This window comes from Helobdella robusta (genome assembly GCF_000326865.2).
Source record: "Helobdella robusta unplaced genomic scaffold HELROscaffold_14, whole genome shotgun sequence".
In the NCBI taxonomy this organism is placed as follows: domain Eukaryota; kingdom Metazoa; phylum Annelida; class Clitellata; order Rhynchobdellida; family Glossiphoniidae; genus Helobdella; species Helobdella robusta.
The window spans coordinates 3263766-3285474 of record NW_008703782.1 but is presented as its reverse complement, the minus strand read 5'-3'; the positions used below and the strand labels follow the sequence as shown (position 1 = coordinate 3285474).

At 31.6% G+C, this 21709-nt stretch overlaps 3 protein-coding genes across 3 annotated transcripts; 2 read left to right on the top strand and 1 right to left on the bottom strand.

Moving 5' to 3' along the window:
* Window positions 1-295: 295 nt before the first annotated feature.
* HELRODRAFT_185388 (hypothetical protein) lies at window positions 296-6801 on the bottom strand. Its single transcript, XM_009014830.1, has 17 exons — window positions 6501-6801; window positions 6003-6119; window positions 5770-5895; window positions 5073-5246; window positions 4417-4586; window positions 4063-4216; window positions 3866-3950; window positions 3535-3703; window positions 3318-3430; window positions 2982-3122; window positions 2546-2740; window positions 2287-2368; window positions 1768-1992; window positions 1393-1655; window positions 1133-1286; window positions 832-922; window positions 296-725 (listed from the first exon to the last, which is right to left on the bottom strand). Exons 1-17 carry the CDS (start codon window positions 6605-6607, stop codon window positions 659-661), a joined length of 2433 nt encoding a protein of 810 aa, XP_009013078.1. The 5' UTR covers window positions 6608-6801; the 3' UTR covers window positions 296-658.
* A 745-nt stretch (window positions 6802-7546) lies between these two features.
* Window positions 7547-10775, top strand: HELRODRAFT_168991 (hypothetical protein; the record flags this gene model as incomplete). Its single annotated transcript, XM_009014829.1, has 9 exons — window positions 7547-7642; window positions 7712-7777; window positions 8354-8492; window positions 8758-8852; window positions 9224-9338; window positions 9537-9723; window positions 9890-10007; window positions 10172-10289; window positions 10687-10775. The coding sequence occupies 9 exons, from the start codon at window positions 7547-7549 to the stop codon at window positions 10773-10775; spliced, it is 1023 nt and encodes a 340-aa protein (XP_009013077.1).
* Window positions 10776-11065: 290 nt separating this feature from the next.
* Window positions 11066-18553, top strand: HELRODRAFT_190701 (hypothetical protein; the record flags this gene model as incomplete). Its single annotated transcript, XM_009014828.1, has 15 exons — window positions 11066-11175; window positions 11305-11494; window positions 11873-12034; window positions 12517-12653; window positions 12838-12942; window positions 13267-13342; window positions 14199-14323; window positions 14997-15108; window positions 15475-16023; window positions 16452-16612; window positions 16687-16759; window positions 17074-17205; window positions 17580-17775; window positions 18056-18102; window positions 18507-18553. 15 exons carry the CDS (start codon window positions 11066-11068, stop codon window positions 18540-18542), a joined length of 2211 nt encoding a protein of 736 aa, XP_009013076.1. The 3' UTR covers window positions 18543-18553.
* Window positions 18554-21709: the final 3156 nt, after the last annotated feature.

Below are 21709 nucleotides of genomic sequence, written 5' to 3'. Positions count from 1 at the left end.
CCCTACATACACGAAGAAATAGGTGAAATTAGGAATGCAGGCGCATGCACTTAAACGTAAACATAATCAAATCCCTAGCAAGAGGAAAATGTGCATGTTCAGAAGTCGAGAATGGAACGTTAAAATCACACCCAAACATATAGACGCTTAGACACGAATACGTCAAATTTTTATTTCAAGATTTAAATACATGCCAGCAAGATAAGTTTGCAACTTTACTCCAACAACCGTTTATTTTTAAATGGAAAGTTGTTTTTGATAAAATTTAAATTTCGATGAAAGCATGAAACAAAGATTTTAAATTTGTGACATTATTTATCAACAATCTAACAAAGTTAATTATTTTTATTGACGTAATAGACAATCATATCACTATTATTTAAAAATCAGTAAAGCATTTCACATATAATTTCTTAAGAGAGGAGCTCTGAAAAAATATTTCCATCGCATTACAACAGCATCTTAAGTCAAATGTACTTACTATGTACAATGAAATAAAATTCAGAGGAACTGTCATTAACAATTGTTCAAAAACCCTTCCAAAAGATATTTATCAATCATTAAATTAACTAATTTGCCAGCCTGGCATTGTGATGACTATCTGCATTTAATAACGAACAAGACCTAAAAGAATGTAATGTAACGTTCTCTTAAACGATCAATCGACATCTGGAGGAGCATCGAGATCCGTATAGCTAACCACAGACCTTGGATCAGAACGTACTCTGTAAATTTACATTCAAACTTTAGTTGTGTGTGATCAATAAATGAAGTGAAAAAAGGAATATATAAGACATCTAAAAACAGAATGAACTAGAAAAATAAACGAACTTGTCTCTTCTCGGCATAGCAGCTGCATCCCTTCTGAAATCAGCTCTGTAACTGTCCAAGGACCTCATAGGAAACGGAGCTGGGTAAACAGCTGCCAACGTTCAAAATTAAATTAAACTCAAGTTTGGTGTATAACATTCATTTCTAACATAAAACTACACCAATAAATTTATCAACCAATGAAGACACCACATTAACACAAATTAAACCTTATCCACTTTCCAATATTATCTCAATGTTTGCAGGAAAAATTAGAAAAAATAAGTGGTAAAATATGATTGTCAAAAAAAATGAAACAAACCAGGATAAACAGGAGGTGGCCTGTAAAAGGGATGAGGTGCAATGAATCCTGGCATCATTGGAGGGGGCACTGGGTTGGGAACGTGCTTGGCTGATGGGTGTTCAGGCAGTTGCAGGCGACGAGGATCATTAAGATAGTTGTTGAAATAAGATACCTGCAATGTTTGATATTAATCTTATAAATGATAATTAAGGAAGGATAATTAACCACTTTCACGACAAGCGAAAATCGTATCACCAAAATCCATGCCTGAGACTAACCTCTTTCTTTACTTCCTCAATTTTCTCCATGTGTTTGCTTAGAATGTGTTTCCTTACAAACTCGGGTCCCTTGAACTTTTTGCCAGACAATGGACACAACCATTTGTCCTTTCCAAGTTCCTGCATGTTGGATACAATAAACTTCTCCACCTCCTCTTCCTCTTTTTTCAGTCCCAACTTCGTGGCCTCTGTTTCTTCCAGTTGAAACTTTGGATTGAGAAATGGAGCTATCTTGCTCTCAAATGATGTCATCCATTCTGTCACTGTAGATTTATTTAGTTTTGATAACAACTTGAACGTATGTCCAAAACATCACAATAGCACAGAATTTCAAATGAGCAAACAAGAAGAGAGAACAATAAACACCACACCAACCGTCTGTTTGCGTGATCTTGGCCACAGTATTGAGCCCCCTGGCGTGAATGATGCCACACCTGTGGGGCATTTCATCCTCATTTGGGTATTCAAAAGCTCCATAGAAATCAATGGAGTATACAATTCTCAGATAGAGTAACATCTTGTCCAAAACTTTCAACAGCTCGTCATCTCTATCTATGCTTATCTCTGAGTTGCCATCCTTATCTTTTACTGCTTCTGAACCTGTACAATTGCAGTCAATAAATACTTATTTTTCATTATCAAACATAAAAAAAATCAGCGATTGAAGAATCTGCACATGAGGATATATTTGGACAGAAAAAATAAAAATGGTAACAAAGATTATTTGTCCACCATATAATTCTAGTAGCATAATTAACGCAATGGCACGTACAAACAATAAGAAAGTTTGAAACAAATAAAATTAAAAACAATGTTCTCACTAACGAAACAAACGTGTTAGATTGAAAACAAATGAGCAAACAAACAAGCAAACGAGTGAACAAACAAACAAACCTAGAAGTTCATCCTCATAATCAACTTCATCGACGAGAAAATCAGTAATGTTTTTCAACACTGGGTTGTTCGTTACAAATCCCTGGTAATTTTTTATAAAACACATTGTTTTTAAACACATTTAACATCATGCACAATATAGCTTATCATTAAATATAAACACTCAGAATATTTGCCTATGTGAATAAAAATTTGAATGATATTAGCATATTTTGATTAAAAATAACAACTTAAAAAGAAAAAACAAAAATGAACTAACAAAATTTTCTTTGTCAGATTTGTCACCTTCATTATCACACCACATGTTCCATCTGTTGTCCAGGGTCTGGATGATCTTGGCAGCGTGTTTGATATCTTGGCGAGCAACTGCCTTGTGAACTGTCAGACCATTTACAGGACGCACCCTCTGACGAAGTTCTCTGTTCACTATGGCTCCCATGTCACAATCTCGCAACTGGTTTGAAGTGCACAAGTTAATTAGGGTAATTAATAGAAGCAGAACAGCAAGAGATAATTAGAAGGAGCATTAAAATTTTAATCTGAAGGAAAAACTGTTCAATACTGTACACATGCACTCAAACAGCAATTTCTTAAAGTACGGCACAAAGATGGAGACTTGATTTTCAAAGATTTTCTTGTAAGAATATAACAGAAAGAGAAAAAATAGACTACATTATCCATAGAAGCCAACTAACCCGAATGTTGTTGAGGTTCCAACAAATGTCCTTGACATTGACAGTTCTGTCGAAGGTGATCCAACCTCTCCTTGCAAATCGTCGTTCAGGTTGTGGATCTTGTATGCTGACTCTCATGTAGCCGGGGTACCTCCTGCACATCTGCACGTCAGGATCAATTAAAATCAATTGCATATAAGCATCATTTCAACTAATCATGACAAACACCATTTAGAGCGGTGTACATGCACAATTTACAATGAATAGCAAGCCAATTGAATCACACAAATTTTACAAAATTGAAATAAGTAGAAAAAATAAAATTCATGAAAGTGAAAGAAAAATGTTAAAACATACAGCTTCAACTTCTTGCTTAGTGATGGTTGGGATGAGGTTGCGTAGAAAGATGGATTGTGTTTTATGCAGGGCTCTCGGCTTCTCCTCGGAAACATCCATTGGCGTTTCTGCTTCTGTAATTGAACAATAATTTTAGAGAATGATAATAATCAGTCACCAGAAATGATGATAATGATGCAAAAAGATAATCACATGAAAGAGAAATTGTGACACAAACCTTCATCAGTTTTCTTTGATGTATCTTCTTCCATCTTTACATCTGATTTCTCTTTATCAACATCCTCTTCATCACTAGCCTCACTACCAATACTCCCATCCTCCTCTTCTTCATCACCACCTTTCTTGTCGTCACTGTTTAATTTCTTTTTCTTCAGCTCCTTTTTCACCTTAGATTATAATGAATGGGCATTTAGATACATGAGTTACTGTTGTTAGATAGACTTTCAAACCATGCCACCAATCAATACACTTTTAGTCATTTGCAAAACATATATATCCATTTAAACACACAGCATACATGTCTTCAAAAATTTAGTTAGATCAAATACCTCAATATCTTTCCCTGAATCAGCTGGCGTTTTCTCAGAAGATTCCTTTTTCACTTCAACCTCTTTGCACTCCTCTGTTTCTGATCTGTAGATAAAAATCAAAACATTAAAAACATTCAGAAATATAATTAATGTTAAATAACAATGATGATAGCAATAAACTTAATAGCAGAAATAGAAATATCACAAAAACTGACTTTTCCTGGCTGTCCTTGTTCTCTATCTTAACGGTTTTTTCGATGTTGTTCTTAGGAACAGCAGTTGCAGCTGGAGTGGATGCTTCACATGCTTCATCAGGGCTGCCAAGTACACTCAAGTCAAATTCTGTTCCATCTTCCATTAAGATTACAGCTGTAAAAATTATTTATGTAATTAAAAATTATCCACTCTGTCATTTGCAAGTACATTTAACTAAAAAAAATAAATTAGTAAAATCTAATTCCAATATCTAATAACGATATTTGGTAGGCTACACGCTTCCAATAAACATTTCTCTTCAGCTATTGAAAATTTTTTTTAAAACAGACAGCAGTATGAATCAGTTGACTAACCAGAATCAAGCAGTTTGATTAGCTCAGATGTGCATGTCATATCCAACAAAACCGACGGCACGATGTTCAACTGCATGAGCTTCTTGAAAACACTGCACCTCTTCTTCAATGACGCCTTCATCTCCTCCTGCCTCAAATTGTATTCATCTGGATGGTACTTTGATCGGAACCTAACAATTTAAAAAACATCATTAATACCATTCTATGTGTCATGCATTTCCCTGTTACTTTGAATGAAATACGCTAAGATAACAGTATTTATCTTATCAGCTGCATACAAATAAAAATTAATGATTTACAGATAAATGAAATATTAATAACCGACCAGACTGGCATCAAATGAACAATGTCCGTGGTGTTCAGTTGGTTATATATATATTTATATAAATTAATTTATAAACAATAGAGGCCTCACTACCCTAATTTTCGAGGATGCTCAAAATTAATTAAAAAGCTCAAAAAATGGACATTTAAGTCTAGGAAATTTCCAATGTTTCCCAATAAACCAGCATATTAGACACCTGCCTTTCAAGGTTTCATCAAAATCATCGGCATTAAAAATTCAATTAAATCACAATCAATATAAATACAAATGATATAGATCATTGTAAATTTTAAAACATCAATAATTGATTTAAAAATTATATTAAACTGACCATTCCTCATCTTTATGTTGAACAAAGAATTCCTTGATCTGTTCCTTCTTGAAGTCCATCTTGTAATCGTTGTACATTCTTATGCTCTCCTCATCGGTGATGTTGTCATCCTGTGTGGCCAGGAAGTGCTTGAATGACATCATTGGTGGCTGGGTCGGGTAGTCAACTTCAGGCCTTTGTGAAAGTTACCATAAGCCATGTGATAGGTTTTTTAGTTTATTGGATTAGAATATTTAACATCAGATTCTTGTTAAAGCAAATGGGGTACACATACATTTGAACAAGTATTTCTATATACTATCATAAAAAAATCATTCTTGTTAGCTAAAATATTTGAAAAGATTTAAAAAGCTAATGGTCATTCTCTCTTTTGCACTTGATACAGAGGTATCAAAGAAAAAACATACAGAATATATGAATACGTGTGTATCGTAAGCATTGCATATGATAAGCAGTGATTTCTTCTTCTTCTTGAACCCAGTCACTACAACAGCTTTTAACCATTAAGCCATCAAGTTGCCCATTCAGATACACAAAGAAACATATTATTAGACTATAGAAATTATATCAGTGAAAACATGGTTCAATGCACATCAAACCAATTAGGAACTCATATAGTATAATTTGAAAAACCGTAACAAACATAATTTTTTATCACTAGAGATACTAATGGAGAAAATATATCACCAAAACTAACACTTTAGGAGCAGTGTTCGCATGAGGATGAGGTACTTCAGGTGGAGAGGTGGGATTCCATATGGGAGGGGGTGGTCCATGCAAACGAGGTCCATAATGTCCCTCATAATGGTGATAACCGTCATCCCTTTAATCAAAGTTATAAAACAAATAGTTGTTAAATCGAAATTAAACAAAATTACAATACATAAAAACTTGTGCCATATTAAACATGACAATTAATTATGTACTGACCAATCTCTTCTTAATCTCTTGACTTGGGGACTGGAATCATTTCTTGGTGGACTTCTGCGATCTCTATGGTTTCTGTCATTGTCTCTTCTGTCCCTCGACTGCTTCGTCCAATTTGATCTGATGCAATGAAAAATAAAGACACAGCGTGAATTACTTTATGGGTGAACAAGTTTGTTAAATTTGAAAGAATGACCCGAAAATTTCACGAAAAATTTGAGAAATAAAATAAAAAAAGGAAATTGAAGGAAAAATAATAAAAACACAGAATAAATGATCCAAAGTAAAAAAGTCATAAACTCATAATTATAATTAAAAAAAAAATTATAATAAGATTAGTTCATTAGTCTAGCTTCACTAACGAAAAAATAATAAAACAGTAAAAATAGCTATATAAGGGCAATATCTCAGTTTGGTATGCAGCCGCCACCTGGTCCATTCCAAATTAGGTACAATAACATAGCAAGTAGGACATATGAAATTTGTTAAAAAATGTCTAACTTAGTTTGATCTCTCCCTCTACGATCATCCCTCTGATCATAATCATTTCTTTCATGACGGAACTTATCACGATTCCTTCTTTCGTATTCGTCATCACTGTCAACCATTGTGACCCAATCGGATTGAGATTGATTGCAAATCAAAAATTGAACTAGAATACTAGAATAACTTTGAGAGAAACAAATGAATAAATGACGACACTTGCGCGAGAAACGGGAATTTATTTAATTCTCGACGAGGAAAAAGTCAACAGGCGATTCAAATCGAAACGGATTCATCAGGCATCATTTATATACCAACGCGCCCATTGTAAAAAAAAAAAATAAAGAAGGAAGCAAACAAAGAAACGAAAAAGCAAAGAAATTATATAAAAAAATAAATTGATTGGAGATAAGATCGTAAATATACAACTTTAATGAAGAAAGATTATTACGAATTTTACAACTTAATTTTATTCTAATTTGAATGAAGGAGTGATATTTGTTTTTAATAATTGAACAATGTAAAACACATGACAAAATAAAGACAAATATTGACATGGATAAATGTAATATTAATTGGTTTCACATGAATGAACATGCACACACATATACACACAAAGGCAAACGTATATATATATGCGATGTTTTATAAAGTCTACCAAAATATATACTGATATATATGTTAAATATATATATACAATCATTCAATGACAAATAAAAACATCTTGTGTTTAAGTAACTATAAGGAAGTAAATGGAAGGAAGTTTATCCTAGTTATTTTAAATTTAGTTTATTTAAAAAATCTTTTTCTTTTAAACAAGGTTATACTAATACAGGTTTTAATAATAAAATACTTACGTGGATGGTACAATTTGAAAATTTCGGTGCTCATAAAAAATCATGTTAAACAAAGTTGATAATTTCAGATTGAAGTTATAAGTTAATTGTTTCTTTTATAAATTCACAATAAACAGCATAAACACATGGAAAGACAGCAGGAGATGATGGAATGATGGTTGCTGGATAGTTATCACAAACTGCAGTAACAAACCTTCCACATCCAGCATGTCAGACGTTAAGGATCTCTTGGATTCGGCCAATCTCGACATTGATTCACTGTGCAAAAACCAACTAGAAAAATTCAATGAAGGACAAAAATTTGTAAATATCCTTTCTACTATTTTTTTGTAAAATTATATCTGTTGAAAATTTGTTTTCTAAAAATTGCAGACTTATATTGGAAACATTTTATTGTCGTTGAACACTTTGAAAGATTTGGAGGTGTATTCCAGTGAAGTTAGTTGTCACATTGCTTTTTTTCCAATCTCATGAATTTGCAAATTGATGATAAATGTGATGGAAATAAGTAAATTTCAGTTTCAGTCAACTAAATTAAATTTCTAAATTAAAAAACTAAATTTTGCCAACTAAATTATTCCCATAGCTTTGATTATACAACATTTTTATTTTATAGAATCATTTCGTAAATGTTTTGACCGGTCTATTATTGAGAAAAACATGAAATGCATTTTAAAAAGAATAACAAACTTTTAACAAAATTTAATATCGAAAAAAAAACATAAATACCTAAATTGTTCGACGGGAATTTCAAAAATTTGCACATTTTTTTGCATCCTGTGTAAATTAAACACGGTGGATATGATTGACAAGATAAACAGATATTTGTACTGGAGTCTGTTTGGTGAAACACTCCCGAATATGGTCATTTGGGCCGTGTGCTACAGCGGTTTCTTTTAAAGTAATGCAGATATTTTTAAACAATGATGCTGTCTATGGCCAACTAAGAACATAAAAACTGTATATATTCAGTAAATAAGTAGTGTACTGATGAATAAATGTTAATTAATTTAGGTGGCACAGAATTATTTCAACACGCAAGCCGCCCACAACCTACCCGCACATATTTATGCAACTGGTTACGAAATCTTCACGACATTGATGAAAAAGGGAAACAATCAGACTGTTATACCATACGGCATTTCTGGATCAGGTCTTTAACAATTTTTCCAAAAAAAAATTGATAAATTTTGAAGTAAAAAATTTAAAATGTGATTTATCAATAGTTTAATTTGTTGAAAACACGTCTTACCTCGGTCGGATGGATTGAAGAAAACTTGTTTGATACTGTCTCGTTATGGAAAGTGTGATCAACGAATCTCTTATCTCTCGATCTCATGATAATTAATTAATTAATTAATTAATTAAATCTAAACACTCACGGAATAATAAATAACATTTTCAAAAAAATTTCATAGGGAAATCTGTTTGCTGTCAATTGTTAGTACAGAGTTTAGCTGAACTGACCTGTAAGAAAACGAGAAGCAATGATATGTTCCAAAAACTTTCCGCAGTTAGTTCTTTTTGATCAATGCGTGTTGTTAAATGTTAGTTAAATGTTTTGCTAATAATAATTTCTTTATCATTTTAATTCTTACATTCGTTGCCGAAGTTATTTCATAGTTCACATCATGAACGTTTATCATGTTGTCGAGGTTTCCTCATTACGAACAGACTGCCATGTAATGCTACAGCCGTCAATCACTGATAATTTTTACACAATGCACTCGCCAAGTCGCAAACAACGCAAACAGCAAAAGTGGTTTAAATTTTCAAAAAAGTACAAGTAGCCACAAATTTTGCGCCATTTTCAAATGAAAATGTTCGTGTTATATACAAAAATTTACAGTTTTAAAATACTGAAAAATGCAAATAATTTATAAGGTCGGCTCGTTTATGGATATGTTCCTGAACGCGAAAACGAACCTTAATGTGAACAGTACACGTTGTGCCAAGTTGATCCAGATGTTCGTCAGCAGTAGTGGCATATGTGAAGGAGGTCCATACAATTGCTTTTTCTTCACGTCCATCTTCTCTCTTATCTACTTAACATTTCTTTTATATTTCAGATACTGATAATATTTTATTATATCTAGTAACTCTTTTTTTTGTTCTTTTTAATTTTGCTTAGGTAAATTCACTAATAAAATTAAGATAAGAGTTACATTGAATTTTTAATCGTTGTTATTATTATAAGTGTTTCCTAACGAAACACTAACACTGGCGACAATTCCAGCATTCTTCTCGTTTTATATGTTGGACAAGAGCCGGTTGAGTCAGCTTCAAACGAACGAAAGAAACTTCCACATCCTCTATTACATGCTTGCTGGCCTCAGTGACAAAGAACGTAAACTCAATCTATTGGACAATCCTGATAAACACAAGTTATTTTTACCGCATTCTTTTATCTTTTTATATTAATTTACTTATATTATTATTATATATCTAATTATATTATAATTTACTTTATTTATTCTATATAATGAAATTTTTATTGAATTAAGCAAGTTTTAATTAGTTAATTAAATAAATTAACCGACGACCACGAAGACTTGTGATGTTGACTGATGGTAGTGAGATATTCAAAGACCCGTCATACTTGAAGGCTTGCAAGCAAAAGTGGGGCAAATTTAACGATTATCTCAACCTGTTTGGCTTCATTCCAGAGGTTCGTGTATGAAATATTTCAATTTAAAAAAAAAACTTATCCTAAAAAATTAATTTTATTGTATTATTTTAAGATCATTTGTACGTTAAAAATAGTTTATTAGATGTCAGTGCATTGATACATTTCAAATGCTCTTCTCTTAACAAATTGAACGATGGGGTCAGGAGCGAGGCAGCGTACTTGCGGTCTTGACGGGCATACTGCATTTGAAGGACCTTCATTTCATCCACGACCATGACATCGATGGCGTTGGTGTCTCCAACGAAGAGATCTTAGACACTGGTTTAAAGTTTATCTGATGACGATGATGATAATATGGTCTTGCTGTTATTAGTTATTTATGATTGTCGGGCTTCTTTATGCAATACTTGTTAAATATCATGAAATTTTTAATTTTGTAACTATGAAAAATATAATATCCGGTAGATCTCTTAATTTTGTGAACCAATTACTTTTAGCATTTTTTGTTAAGCTTGCCCACACTTTAACTACTATGTGTTAAAATAACTTTTTCAAATAAGAACCACATTATTTAGCATACAATAATATAATATTGCATTCTTGGCATAAGAATAGCAGAGTTTGGTCATAAATTTCGAGAAAACGATATTCCGTAATTATGGGGTAAGATTAGTTGTGACCGTTTTAACATTTAAATTAAATAAACTTTGAAACACAGCATCTCACATGCTTGGTCTCAACGTCGACGTTTTAGCTGGCTACCTCCTTACATTTGAGATCACCGTTAAAGGTTCGGTGGATTTTTAGATATAACAGTTTTTTATAGATTTCTTAAACAAATTTATTGAAAACCATTTGAAAATAAACTCCATCAAATTATTGTCTCTAAATTATTTAGTTAAACTTGGATTATTTTTGAAATATTTCATCGCCGCCCATTGCTGTTTCCAGTGTACAGAAAAAGTTGGTTTTATGAAAGTTTGATATGTTCGGATTAATAAGTTTTTGTAGAAATTATTTTATGACCTCTGTCGCTTTATGTACGTATGTTTTTCGGAAATCCAAATTAAGGCGAGAAGGTGTGTACACTGCGGAGCATGGACGATGTGATGCAATGTAACGATGCACTCGTTGCTGACCTTTATGAGAAGCTGGTCAACTGGATCGTATTCAACATCAATAGAGTCCTCTTCCCCAAAATTATGAGGTTGGATTCCTGATATATCGTTTGCTGCTTTATAAATGATAAATTTCCTGAAAGTTTCCAAATATGATTTTATGAAGTTGATTTCTTAACAAGAGGCTTGAACAATTTTTTACACATCAAACTTTTCAGAACTTCTCAATACAACCGAATATCAATGCTGGACGGGTCTGGTTTTGAAGACAACCAGAAGTTCGGCAACCACTGGCAGCAGTTGCAGATCAACTTCTTCAACGAACAGATGCTCTACCACTACAACAAAATTGTCTTTAGGCAGCCATGTGAAGACTACAGAGTCCAGACAGGCGATGCAACCTACCCAGTCGGTCGCTACACAGACAATAATAAAGTTATGGAACTCCTAGTCAATGTTAATTTTTCTGATTTTAATTTTTGGTTTTTGTAATTTTGTTTGCTTTTTTAAATTTGTTATTACAAAAAGTTGTGATTGAAAGTTTTCATAGTTTTGTAGATTCATAAAAATCTAAATATATGTAGTTAAACCTTTACCGTGTTAATAAAATGTTGTCATAAAAATATTATTTATTAGTTAACATTTATTAAACAATGTTTTAAACTCTTACAGATATGTCATGTTTTTCAAAGCGTTACCCATTATAAATAACGTTATTAAAAGGCTTATTTAAATTATTCCAAGTTGAGTGAAGTTACTTTCAATTTTAAAACTGATCATCGTCAGCCTGGCCTACTCCTGAACGTTTTGAACGAAGAAAGCCTAGACGAGACATCATCAGATCTCCAGCTCATCCAAAAATTTGACCAACGACTGAGCAACAGGAACGAATTGAACATTGTGAAGGAACACACTTTGTTGTTCAGTGTTAACCATACAATATCAAACGTTAGATTATGTGGTTGTCGTTTGTGTGGTTGTCGTTTGTGTGATTGTCGCTTGTGTGGTTGTCGCTTGTGTGGTTGTCGCTTGTGTGGTTGTCGCTTGTGTGGTTGTTTGCAATGTCATAATTACGCTGTTGCAGTTTGCATTATTTTTCTGTTGTCGTTCAAAAGTTATTGTTTTACTGGAAAGATACTTCCCTTTATGAACTACCAAGTAGTCTTTGCTGAAATGTTTATTAGCTGTTCAAATATCCATAAACTTGGTGATGTTTTTATAACTTGAGCGATTATTTCAGAATGATTTTATAAAAAAATTGTTGTAAAAATAATTATCCATCAAATTTCAATAACCATTTTTAATTTTAGAACCACAAATCTTTGATCTTAATAAGAATACGTTAAAATAATTGAGTAACTTTTAAAACGATTTGCCAGGATTCAGTGTACGATCGTTTGTACATGATTGATATTATGACGCGCAAACAGGTTACTTACTCCGTGCATGATTTCATCAAAGAAAACAGGAACAGATATGAGAACAAATTCATTGACTGCTTCAAGAAATCAGAGAGTCAGTTTATTGCGGACATCATCCAGTGCAAACAGTTGGATGACGAAATAAGGTGTTGTTGTTACTGTTGTTGTTGTTGTTGTTACTGTTGTTGTTGCTGTTACTGTTGTTGTTATTGTTACTGTTGTTGTTGTTGTTGTTGTTGTTGCTGTTGTTAGTGACGTTGTCGACGCGAATGCTGGTAATGTTTAGTTTTTTTTTAACTTACTTATCCAATTTGTTTTTTAAACCCGAAGTTGTCTAAAAGATTCGGTGAAGAGAAACAGGAAATCTCAGTTCATAACTGAAACAACGAATCACAAAAAGCCAGAAAGTAAGAAGAAAAAGAATAAGTTGCTCAGGTCATAAACTGAAATACTTTTTTTACAGTTTTCATTTAAATTTTTTGTATTTAAAACTTATTAATTATGTATTTAAATAATCATGCAATCTTTTTGTGTCAAGAGCTTCTTGTTAAAAACGTTACAAAGCATTCATTAATATATCTAATAACTTTTAATAATTTTTACACCCAACGATTAAATTAAAATTGAACATCATTTGGATGATAAAACCTTTACAACTACTTATTCACCGTGATTCAGTATTGCCTGTTTTGTGTTAAATTTTTAACCTTTTATTGTTAATTATCTGTTCATATTTACTTTCAAAATTTTCCTTCGAAGTACGAAACACAAGGGCTTACCGTGTGACATGTTGCCAAAGTTGGACAAACACTTATTCAGATCTACACTCACAAAGGTAGTTGACATTTTTTGACATTTTTGACATTTTTTATTTCATCAAATCAAAACAAAGAAATCAAAGAAATGATATCAATGAAAAGAAATGATCTGGAAATCGAAAAGAAAATATGGAATATATACGTAATCTACGAATAACAAGCAACATTCTATGCATGTTCATAAATACCATTACAAAATTCCTAAAATATTTATAACCCCTTCACATTCCGCGTTGTATAAATGAAAAAAGTTTTTCACCAGCGTAGTAATTGAAACTCATGAATAAAATATAATAACATATAGCAGCTTTACACTGCACAATATTTGTAATTTGGTTAAAGATGTTTTAAAAGTATGGACAGTAGTGTTATTTAGCAATAAATTCTTTTAATTGTAGACAAATAAGTGACTTCAAAATGAATATTCTCAAAGAAATTCAAAATATTTTGCTAATGCTAGAAAATGAAACGAATATAAAATTGTTTCGAATATATAGGAGTGTATGGCGGACCTATTGGACAAGAAACTGAACACAGAAACATTCTTCATCATGTGAAGTTTACATTTGCTTGAATCATTAATTTAATGTTCAGTTTATTAAAAGTAACAAACATGAATAAAAAATTTAAATAATTTTATTTTAAGTTATTTTGTCTTAAACTTTAAAATGTCATCATTCTTTGGAAATCATCGAATTTATTTGACGATATGGAAAATTATTAACAATGATGATAATAGGACTGGGATATAATAAATCGATAAAAAATGATACTATATAATGATAATAATGACAACGACAACACATAAAATGATAATAAAATTGATGATGACAAAAAAATTATGTCAGATGCATAACTCCAAATCGATCGCAGTCGGTAAATTCATTTGACGAAGGATTCGTGAGGAGCCAACTGATTAGTCTCAACGTTATGCATACTATCAACCAGTACCTACTCAAGCCAATGATCTTCATTGAGTTTCCACATTTTGTTCAAAAGTTAGCCAAGATTTTATTTTGTTTATTCTGATTAGTCTAGATTTTACGAACGTTTCAAAGTTATAAATCATTTTTTTTATTAATTATTAAACCTTTCGACAACGTAGAGGTTAATTGTCGCGAAAAAATTTTTTCTGTTCTCCATACAAGTCGTCAATCCTAGCATCGTATGCATGTCTCGTCATGGCCACTGCTTATGTGATCATCAGCTTTTTCTGTGGTGATTGTCAGAACATCAATGCGTTATAAATAGATGTCTTGTTTTCATTAAACAAGTTTTCATATTGATAATTAAGGTGTGTTCATTTATTATAATTAAACGAAAAAATCAGACTAGATTTAAGATGCGCTAACTTCGATAATTGTTATTTTGTTACTTTCTAACAAATTATCTACAAAAGTCTTATAACGTAAAAAATAATAAAATGTCTATTTTGTGAAGTAAAATGTTAATTTAAATTTGAAATATTGAAAGAGTGATTCAATTTAATTTTGTTTGTTTGCTTGCTTGCTTGATCGATCCAAATGGCGGAATGACAGCCGATAAGCGTTCTGAAACGTAATTAAAAGACAAATTTAATTTAATTTCGGAAAAAATAATAATTTAATTTTGGAAAACTATTTCAATAAATGGTAGGATAAAATTAATGTTCAAATAAAATAACACCCGAAGGTACAAGGTGTTGCACTTCCCTCTACACTCGCACGTGGAGCCAACAGCCATCAACTGCTTGAATATTTTGCTATCCGCTGGAGTAGCTGATTATAAAATTGGAAAGGATAAGGTTTGGAGGTTTCCTGGAAAACTTTTTTTAATTATTTTGCTTGTGCATTGTTCATAACAAACATTAAAAATGGTATTTAATTATTGTATTTATTTTAGTATTTTAAGATTATTACACTTGCATTTTTTTTATTTGTTCACACACTCAAGTGAAAACATGTTAGCAAAAAATATCAAATGTAAAAATACCTTCACGCCTGAATAGTTAATTCTTTAATTTATTTAATTATTCATTTATTTATTTTATTCTTCAGAAAACACTCTAACTCACTAATTTTTTGCCCCATCATTTATTATAAAAAAACCCAACCAATGGGAGCTTGCCAGATGCTGACCACAAACACGTGACCATTGACTACCACCACAGGTACTTCTGCGCTACAAACAGCGTACCGAGCTGGACAAAAAGATGAACCGTTACGAAAGAAGAGTACACACATGCCAGGCAAGCATCAGAGGTTTCGTCGCCCGCAAATGTTACAAGCAAACTCTGCATGCTTGGAGGGCCAGCAATCCTTGGAGGGCCGGCAACCCTCTCAGCCAGATGAAATTCAAAAGTACTTCAAGCGGCATCAACGCTGATGTCGATTGCAGTGGTAGAAAAGATAGCACCTACTATGAAGATAATGATAATTATTATGTGAACGTCGGTGGCAATAACAAGAGAATCTCCTCGACGTCAAATAAAACTGAAGCTAGTGCAGCAGCTACTACTACTGCTACAACTACTTCATGTATCGATGATAACAAAAAATATAATGATGATGATGATGATAATGTTTATGAAAACGTTAACAGGGAAAACATAAACACCATCCACAACATTAATAACAAACCAAATCCAACTCACAGTAAATCAGAAAATAATGCCGTCAAACTTTACCAGAAGCAAATAAGGAATTCGGGTTTTTTCAAAGTTGGTGTTAATATTATTATTATCAATGTATGCCTGGATAAATAAGATTTGATGAATAACGTGGAAGTATTTTTTCGGCCGCGTCGATGATGCCAATGCAGCAGACTGCACACAACGTACGTAAATGCATCAGCACATCATTAGACGGAAATAACTTTGAAATCGAACCCGCAGTCGAAGGCCTTTTAATAGAAGTTCTCAAAAATATTCTCCAAACAAATGAATACTTAGCTATTTAATAACACCATTCAACACATTTTAATACATTCATTGTTTCAATTCGTCAGCTAATCTTCCATATAATTGAAATTTTGTGAATCGATTACAAATTGAACACGCGCACACACACAAACGCCACAAACACACTGACACACACAAACGCCACATACACATGCCACACATACATCGACAAACACACACACACACAGAATGTATTGAACGAGTCTCTCAAAAATTTTCATAAAGTGAATAAGGAAGATTGGGTGAAAATATTTTTCTTTGAAAATGACAACCGTCTGATCAGCAAATTCTTCTGCGAGGAACCTCAGCTGAGTATAAACAACAGTGAGGAGGAGTACGATGGGAAACTGTTCGTCCCCATTTGTATTTTATTCACTATTATCTTAAAATAATTTAGTAAAATTGAAATTTTTTTTTATAAAGGATTGGCTTGAGGACGCCGAACTTTGCATGGAGCAATCCACGTACCTACAGTGTTCTAGATTCGTTGAAAAGTGTAAGAACGTATCTATTAATCATTAAAATGTTCAATTTAAGTGTTGTTATTTTTATTGGTTTGTAAGAATGTATTTATTAACCATTAAAATGTTCAATTTAAGTGTTGTTATTTTTACTAGTCAATCACGCCATAAGAGTAACAGATAATATTTAATGATTAAAATAATGACTTTAATATGTTTGCTAGTAAAATAATAAATTTTTTTTAATACAACCATCACCATGATCCCCATCATCATAATAACCATCATCATAATAACCATCATCGTCACCATCATTAGAACCACCATCATTATTATCTCATCACTGCAGGACTTTGACATCACGAAACAGGACAATGGCGACGTGTTCGTCCGTTCGAGCGGCACCAGTGTGTGCGTCCTGGCCACTTACTTCGCGCACAACCTCCACCCCGATCGATCCATCTCCGTCAAAAACGCAAAAGTTGGTCATCAAATGCAACTTTCTGTTTCTAATTTATCGGTTTTAATCATAATTTTTTACAAATATTCTTCTAACTGAGGCTATGTATGAGTAAGATCTATTCATTTAATTATATGTACTGAAAATTTATTGTAAGCCTATTTTGAGATTAAATACTCACAATTTAGTAGCATTTTATTCAACATTACAGTCTTATTTCAATGTTTTAAAAATTGAATTTTTATAAATTAGGCTATGCAAATTTAATTGATTGATTGATTAATTAATTGGTTGATTGATTGATTGGTTGTTTAATTGATTGATTAATTGGTTGATTGATTGGTTGATTAATTGATTGATTGATTTCTAACATCCAACAAATCACACCGCACCAGATCTTTGACATGAAACTCTTCAGACAAACGATAAAGAATGAAATGCACAGCAGCAACTTCAGCGTGAGGAACATCGAGATGAGCAGCATGGTCCTCCTCAACTTTTTCTCCACCCCCGACATGAACTTGCAGGAAGAAAAAGTGAGCATGCTTCTCATTTTCTACCACGCCTTGGACATCATCGGTGACTACGAAGGTTCTTACCTAAAATTTTTCTTCAATCTTCTATTTTTTATTCCATTAAATAAATTATAGACTTGAAAATTTATTACTGATTTTTCTACACGGCTGTCATATTTGTGGAAAATTATAATAAAACATAAAAAAATGCCAATGCAATATTTTGAGTTTTTGATATCTTGATAACATTCATAATTTCAAATTAATAAGTGAACAATGTTGACACCAACGTTAAAAGTCACTTGAAGATTGTAGTTTATAAATTGTTGATTAACTAAATAAATTTTATATTTCAGTTTACAAGAACTTGATTGCAACTGGTGACGACAAGCATGTTCCTTTGGTTCGTTTTTTATCTTCATTTTTAGATGACCTATTATATATGACCTATTATAATTAAAAGTTATTAATTCGTTCATATTCGTTAGGCAGACATTTTTAAACATTAGATGACCAATGAAAAAATGCCAAACACTAGTTATCACTTGCTGTCCTATCCGCAAATGTTCAGTTTATGGTTGCTTCTTAATGAGTACTTGATAAAATTATGTGATTTATATGTGAATATTTAACAATAAAGAAGTTTTTGAATTATCTGAATATATCGCCCACACCGTGATCTACAATTACAACGAATTTCTTTTCAACCTCAAACAGTTTTGAAACATTGTTTGGGCTTTTAATTATTGAGATAATTTCTTAATTAAATATATTTTAAAATTTAATATTTTACAAATTTAATTTAAGGAAATGTGGCTGAAGTCAAAGCAAACACGAACATAGCTAGAACATGACCGTCTATTCTTGAAACGCATTAGTGAATTTCCATATCGTCCCGAGCGCCCAACATAAACTTATTTATTATCATGCAGTTTCTTACTTTCGTGTTTGCTTTTTATTTAAATCGCCAAATTTAATATTTGTTGGCATGTTGTCATCTTATTTTGAATAAATAAAAATATTACACCTACATAGTTCAATGATTATCTAATTTCGCTAATTGAAATAAACATTTTCCACGTCTGCAGTAGTTTTTCCATCATTAAAATAGATATACAATTAAAAATATTATTAAAGTTGAATTTTATGAACCAAATATCAATTGACAAACAATATCAACGAAAACACACTAATTCATTCACACACTGCAGCAAGGAATACAATACTTTTTACCATTATTAAAAATTTGAAAACAACTTACAACCACCATTCCTATTTTTTATGCCCTCTATAATTAACTAAAGACATTGTAAATATTGAAGCACAACGGACTATGCGAAAATTAAGTTATACAATGTTATAACAGCAGGATGGACGAATTGCGCTACATAATTAATTATTGTAATCTTGATTATCTGTTATCTTTCCTATATTTGTAATCTTTGGATTGTTAGAATCTCTTGAACACAAGGAGAAGGGGTGGCGAAGTCAGCAGCGAGGTTTGAAGAAAAGTTTTAAATGTGATTTCTGTAGTTACTTGGATTAGTTAGTTTATGGTTTTTAATGCTGTTGGTATTCGAATATACGTTCAACAAAGTTTGTGTTTGAACCAGTTGTGTTCATCTATCGGAAATCTTGAACCAACCGTATAACAATAAAATAACTTGACAATCCTTGGAAGCTACAACACTGGTGTTGGAAATATAGAGATCATTGAAGTTAGAACATTGGTGTCGGTAATTTACCAGCGTCAAAGTTTACAACAATAACATTTCCAAATATGGTCTTGTTAGGAAATATTTTAAATGGAATCACCAGAATTTTAAAACATTTTACTTTTCACAAGTCAACAAAACTTAAACGATTAAATAATATCATCATGAAATTTATTTTGATAATAAACTGATTGAAATAAATTAGTTAAAACGAAATATATATCTGTTTTATAAAACATCGTTAAAATATTTTTATTAAACAACGTTAAAAGTAGGACAATGAAGTGTCTCTCTCTCAAGGTCCTTTATCAGGCATGGTCCTAACATAAATATAAACAACAGTTTCTCTTTTTTCATTTTTGTAAAGATGTTTCCGTACTTTATGTTTGATGACTCCTACAAATTTCTTGCAATATGGACATAAAGACTTATGCAAAAACCATTCGTCAGCACAGTGGAAATGCAGTGAATGTTTACAAGGTAGTTCCATGACAAATAATCCTTCATTAAAATTTTCTAGACAAATGCAACAGCTCTTGTTTATAGAAAGTTCCTTAACAAACGGAAGTTTCAATTTGTTTATGTTAGCATTAGCGTTACAGAAGAGGTCTGTGTGGATAATTCGCCCACTAAAATATTCTCTTTTATAAGAAAACCTCAACACTGAATTTCTTTTTGGCATTTCTGAAAAATAAAGGTTTTGCATATCAAACATGATTTTATGCTGTTTTTCGATCGGTAGCAGACGAAATTTTGTAGTCCAATCCACACTTTCAGTGCTTCCATTTTCGGCCACATAATCGACGAAATCATATAGTTCATCGGTCGTAAGTCCATGATTCTTGAAATTTTTATTCAAGTAATTGATGAACATATTCTTTTTGTAGGAAAGATTTTTTTCGAAAAATTTCTCTAAAAAATTGTCCACAATTTCTTTCACAGAAGAGGTAATGAGTGATTTTTTGAGTGGAAGATTCTGAAGAAGTTTCAAATTCTGAATGTGAAATGTGCGATGGAACTCTTAATATAGGTGCGAAGCGAGCCTTGTTTGTTGGCATCAAAAATTCCAAATAATTAACTTTGATGAAACAAAGAATTAAAATTTTATTGCCCGCTTGGTTGTAAAATTACTTTTTAATAAATCATATTCCTCACATACTGTCTGCAAAGATTCATGTAATTGAAAAATTTGCAAAAATTAACCTTTTTTTAATAAATATGAACAAAAATCTTGCCACTTTTTTCATTTTGCAGTTCTAACAACACTCTACAACCTTCTACTCCCCGATAAAACATTCGTGCCACGCGGTCTTTATTATCTACACCACACGACTTGCGTACGTAGGCATGCAGGGTAAATTTAAATGGGGACAAGCAGTATTTGAATTAAACCAGCAAAAATTTTCAGTTTTTGACACCCTCGTCAAATCTCAGTTAGATCGCCACGTTATGCATTCGTCGGGTGTATAAAAACAGAAAATTTCAGCTTCCAATATTGGCCATTAGTAAGAACAACAATGGTCTACCATAGCCATCCATCCAACAACTTTAAAATTTTATTATGAGTTAAATGCTTTTCTTTTCATATAGATGTTATTTATATTGTATCTTTTTCCAAAAAATGTTTGCAAATTAAAAGTTTTTACTTAATTTTATTTACAAATAATAGAATGTTTCCCATTTAATCGGTCATATATATATATATTATATATATATATATATATATAATATATATTATATATATAATATATATATATATATATACAAACACAAAATGAAAAATAAAATGCCATTTAACAAAGCATTATTAATAATAATAAAATGTAATAAAATATTAGTTTCAGAGAATTCTGAATTTAAAACTTAAAACGTCCGAGACGTAGGTATTTGTAATGTTCAATAAATGAAGAACGTCTTACACGTTGAATAGGGAAGAATATCAACAGGACAGATATACGCGAATGTAAATTAGCACAAATAATGTTTTAAAAAATAAAAATAATAATAAAAATAATAATAACAACAGAATCAACGAACACAATAACAATACTGACAAAATTATTACAAATAATATAACAGAATAAACAAGTGATTGACATATAATTGAAGAAATAACAAATGGCAATAATATTTCCTCTAAAAACATAGATAACAAAAACATATTAATAGTAATTATAAATAATTAATTAATACATAAATAAACAGTGATAATAACAAAAAATGATATACAATAATAATAATAATAATAATGAACGTAATAGATATCCATCAGTAATCATCGTACAGTCATAGAAC

Excerpts from the sequence above, each read along its gene's own strand:
- HELRODRAFT_185388 (XM_009014830.1), bottom strand. The coding sequence starts at position 6,607 with ATGGTTGACAGTGATGACGAATACGAAAGAAGGAATCGTGATAAGTTC. Across the intron at positions 5,896-6,002 it reads AAGAGATTAAGAAGAGATTG|GGATGACGGTTATCACCATT; the intron begins GTCAGTACATAA and ends CTTTGATTAAAG. Across the intron at positions 1,287-1,392 it reads TTGAGGAAGTAAAGAAAGAG|GTATCTTATTTCAACAACTA; the intron begins GTTAGTCTCAGG and ends CAAACATTGCAG.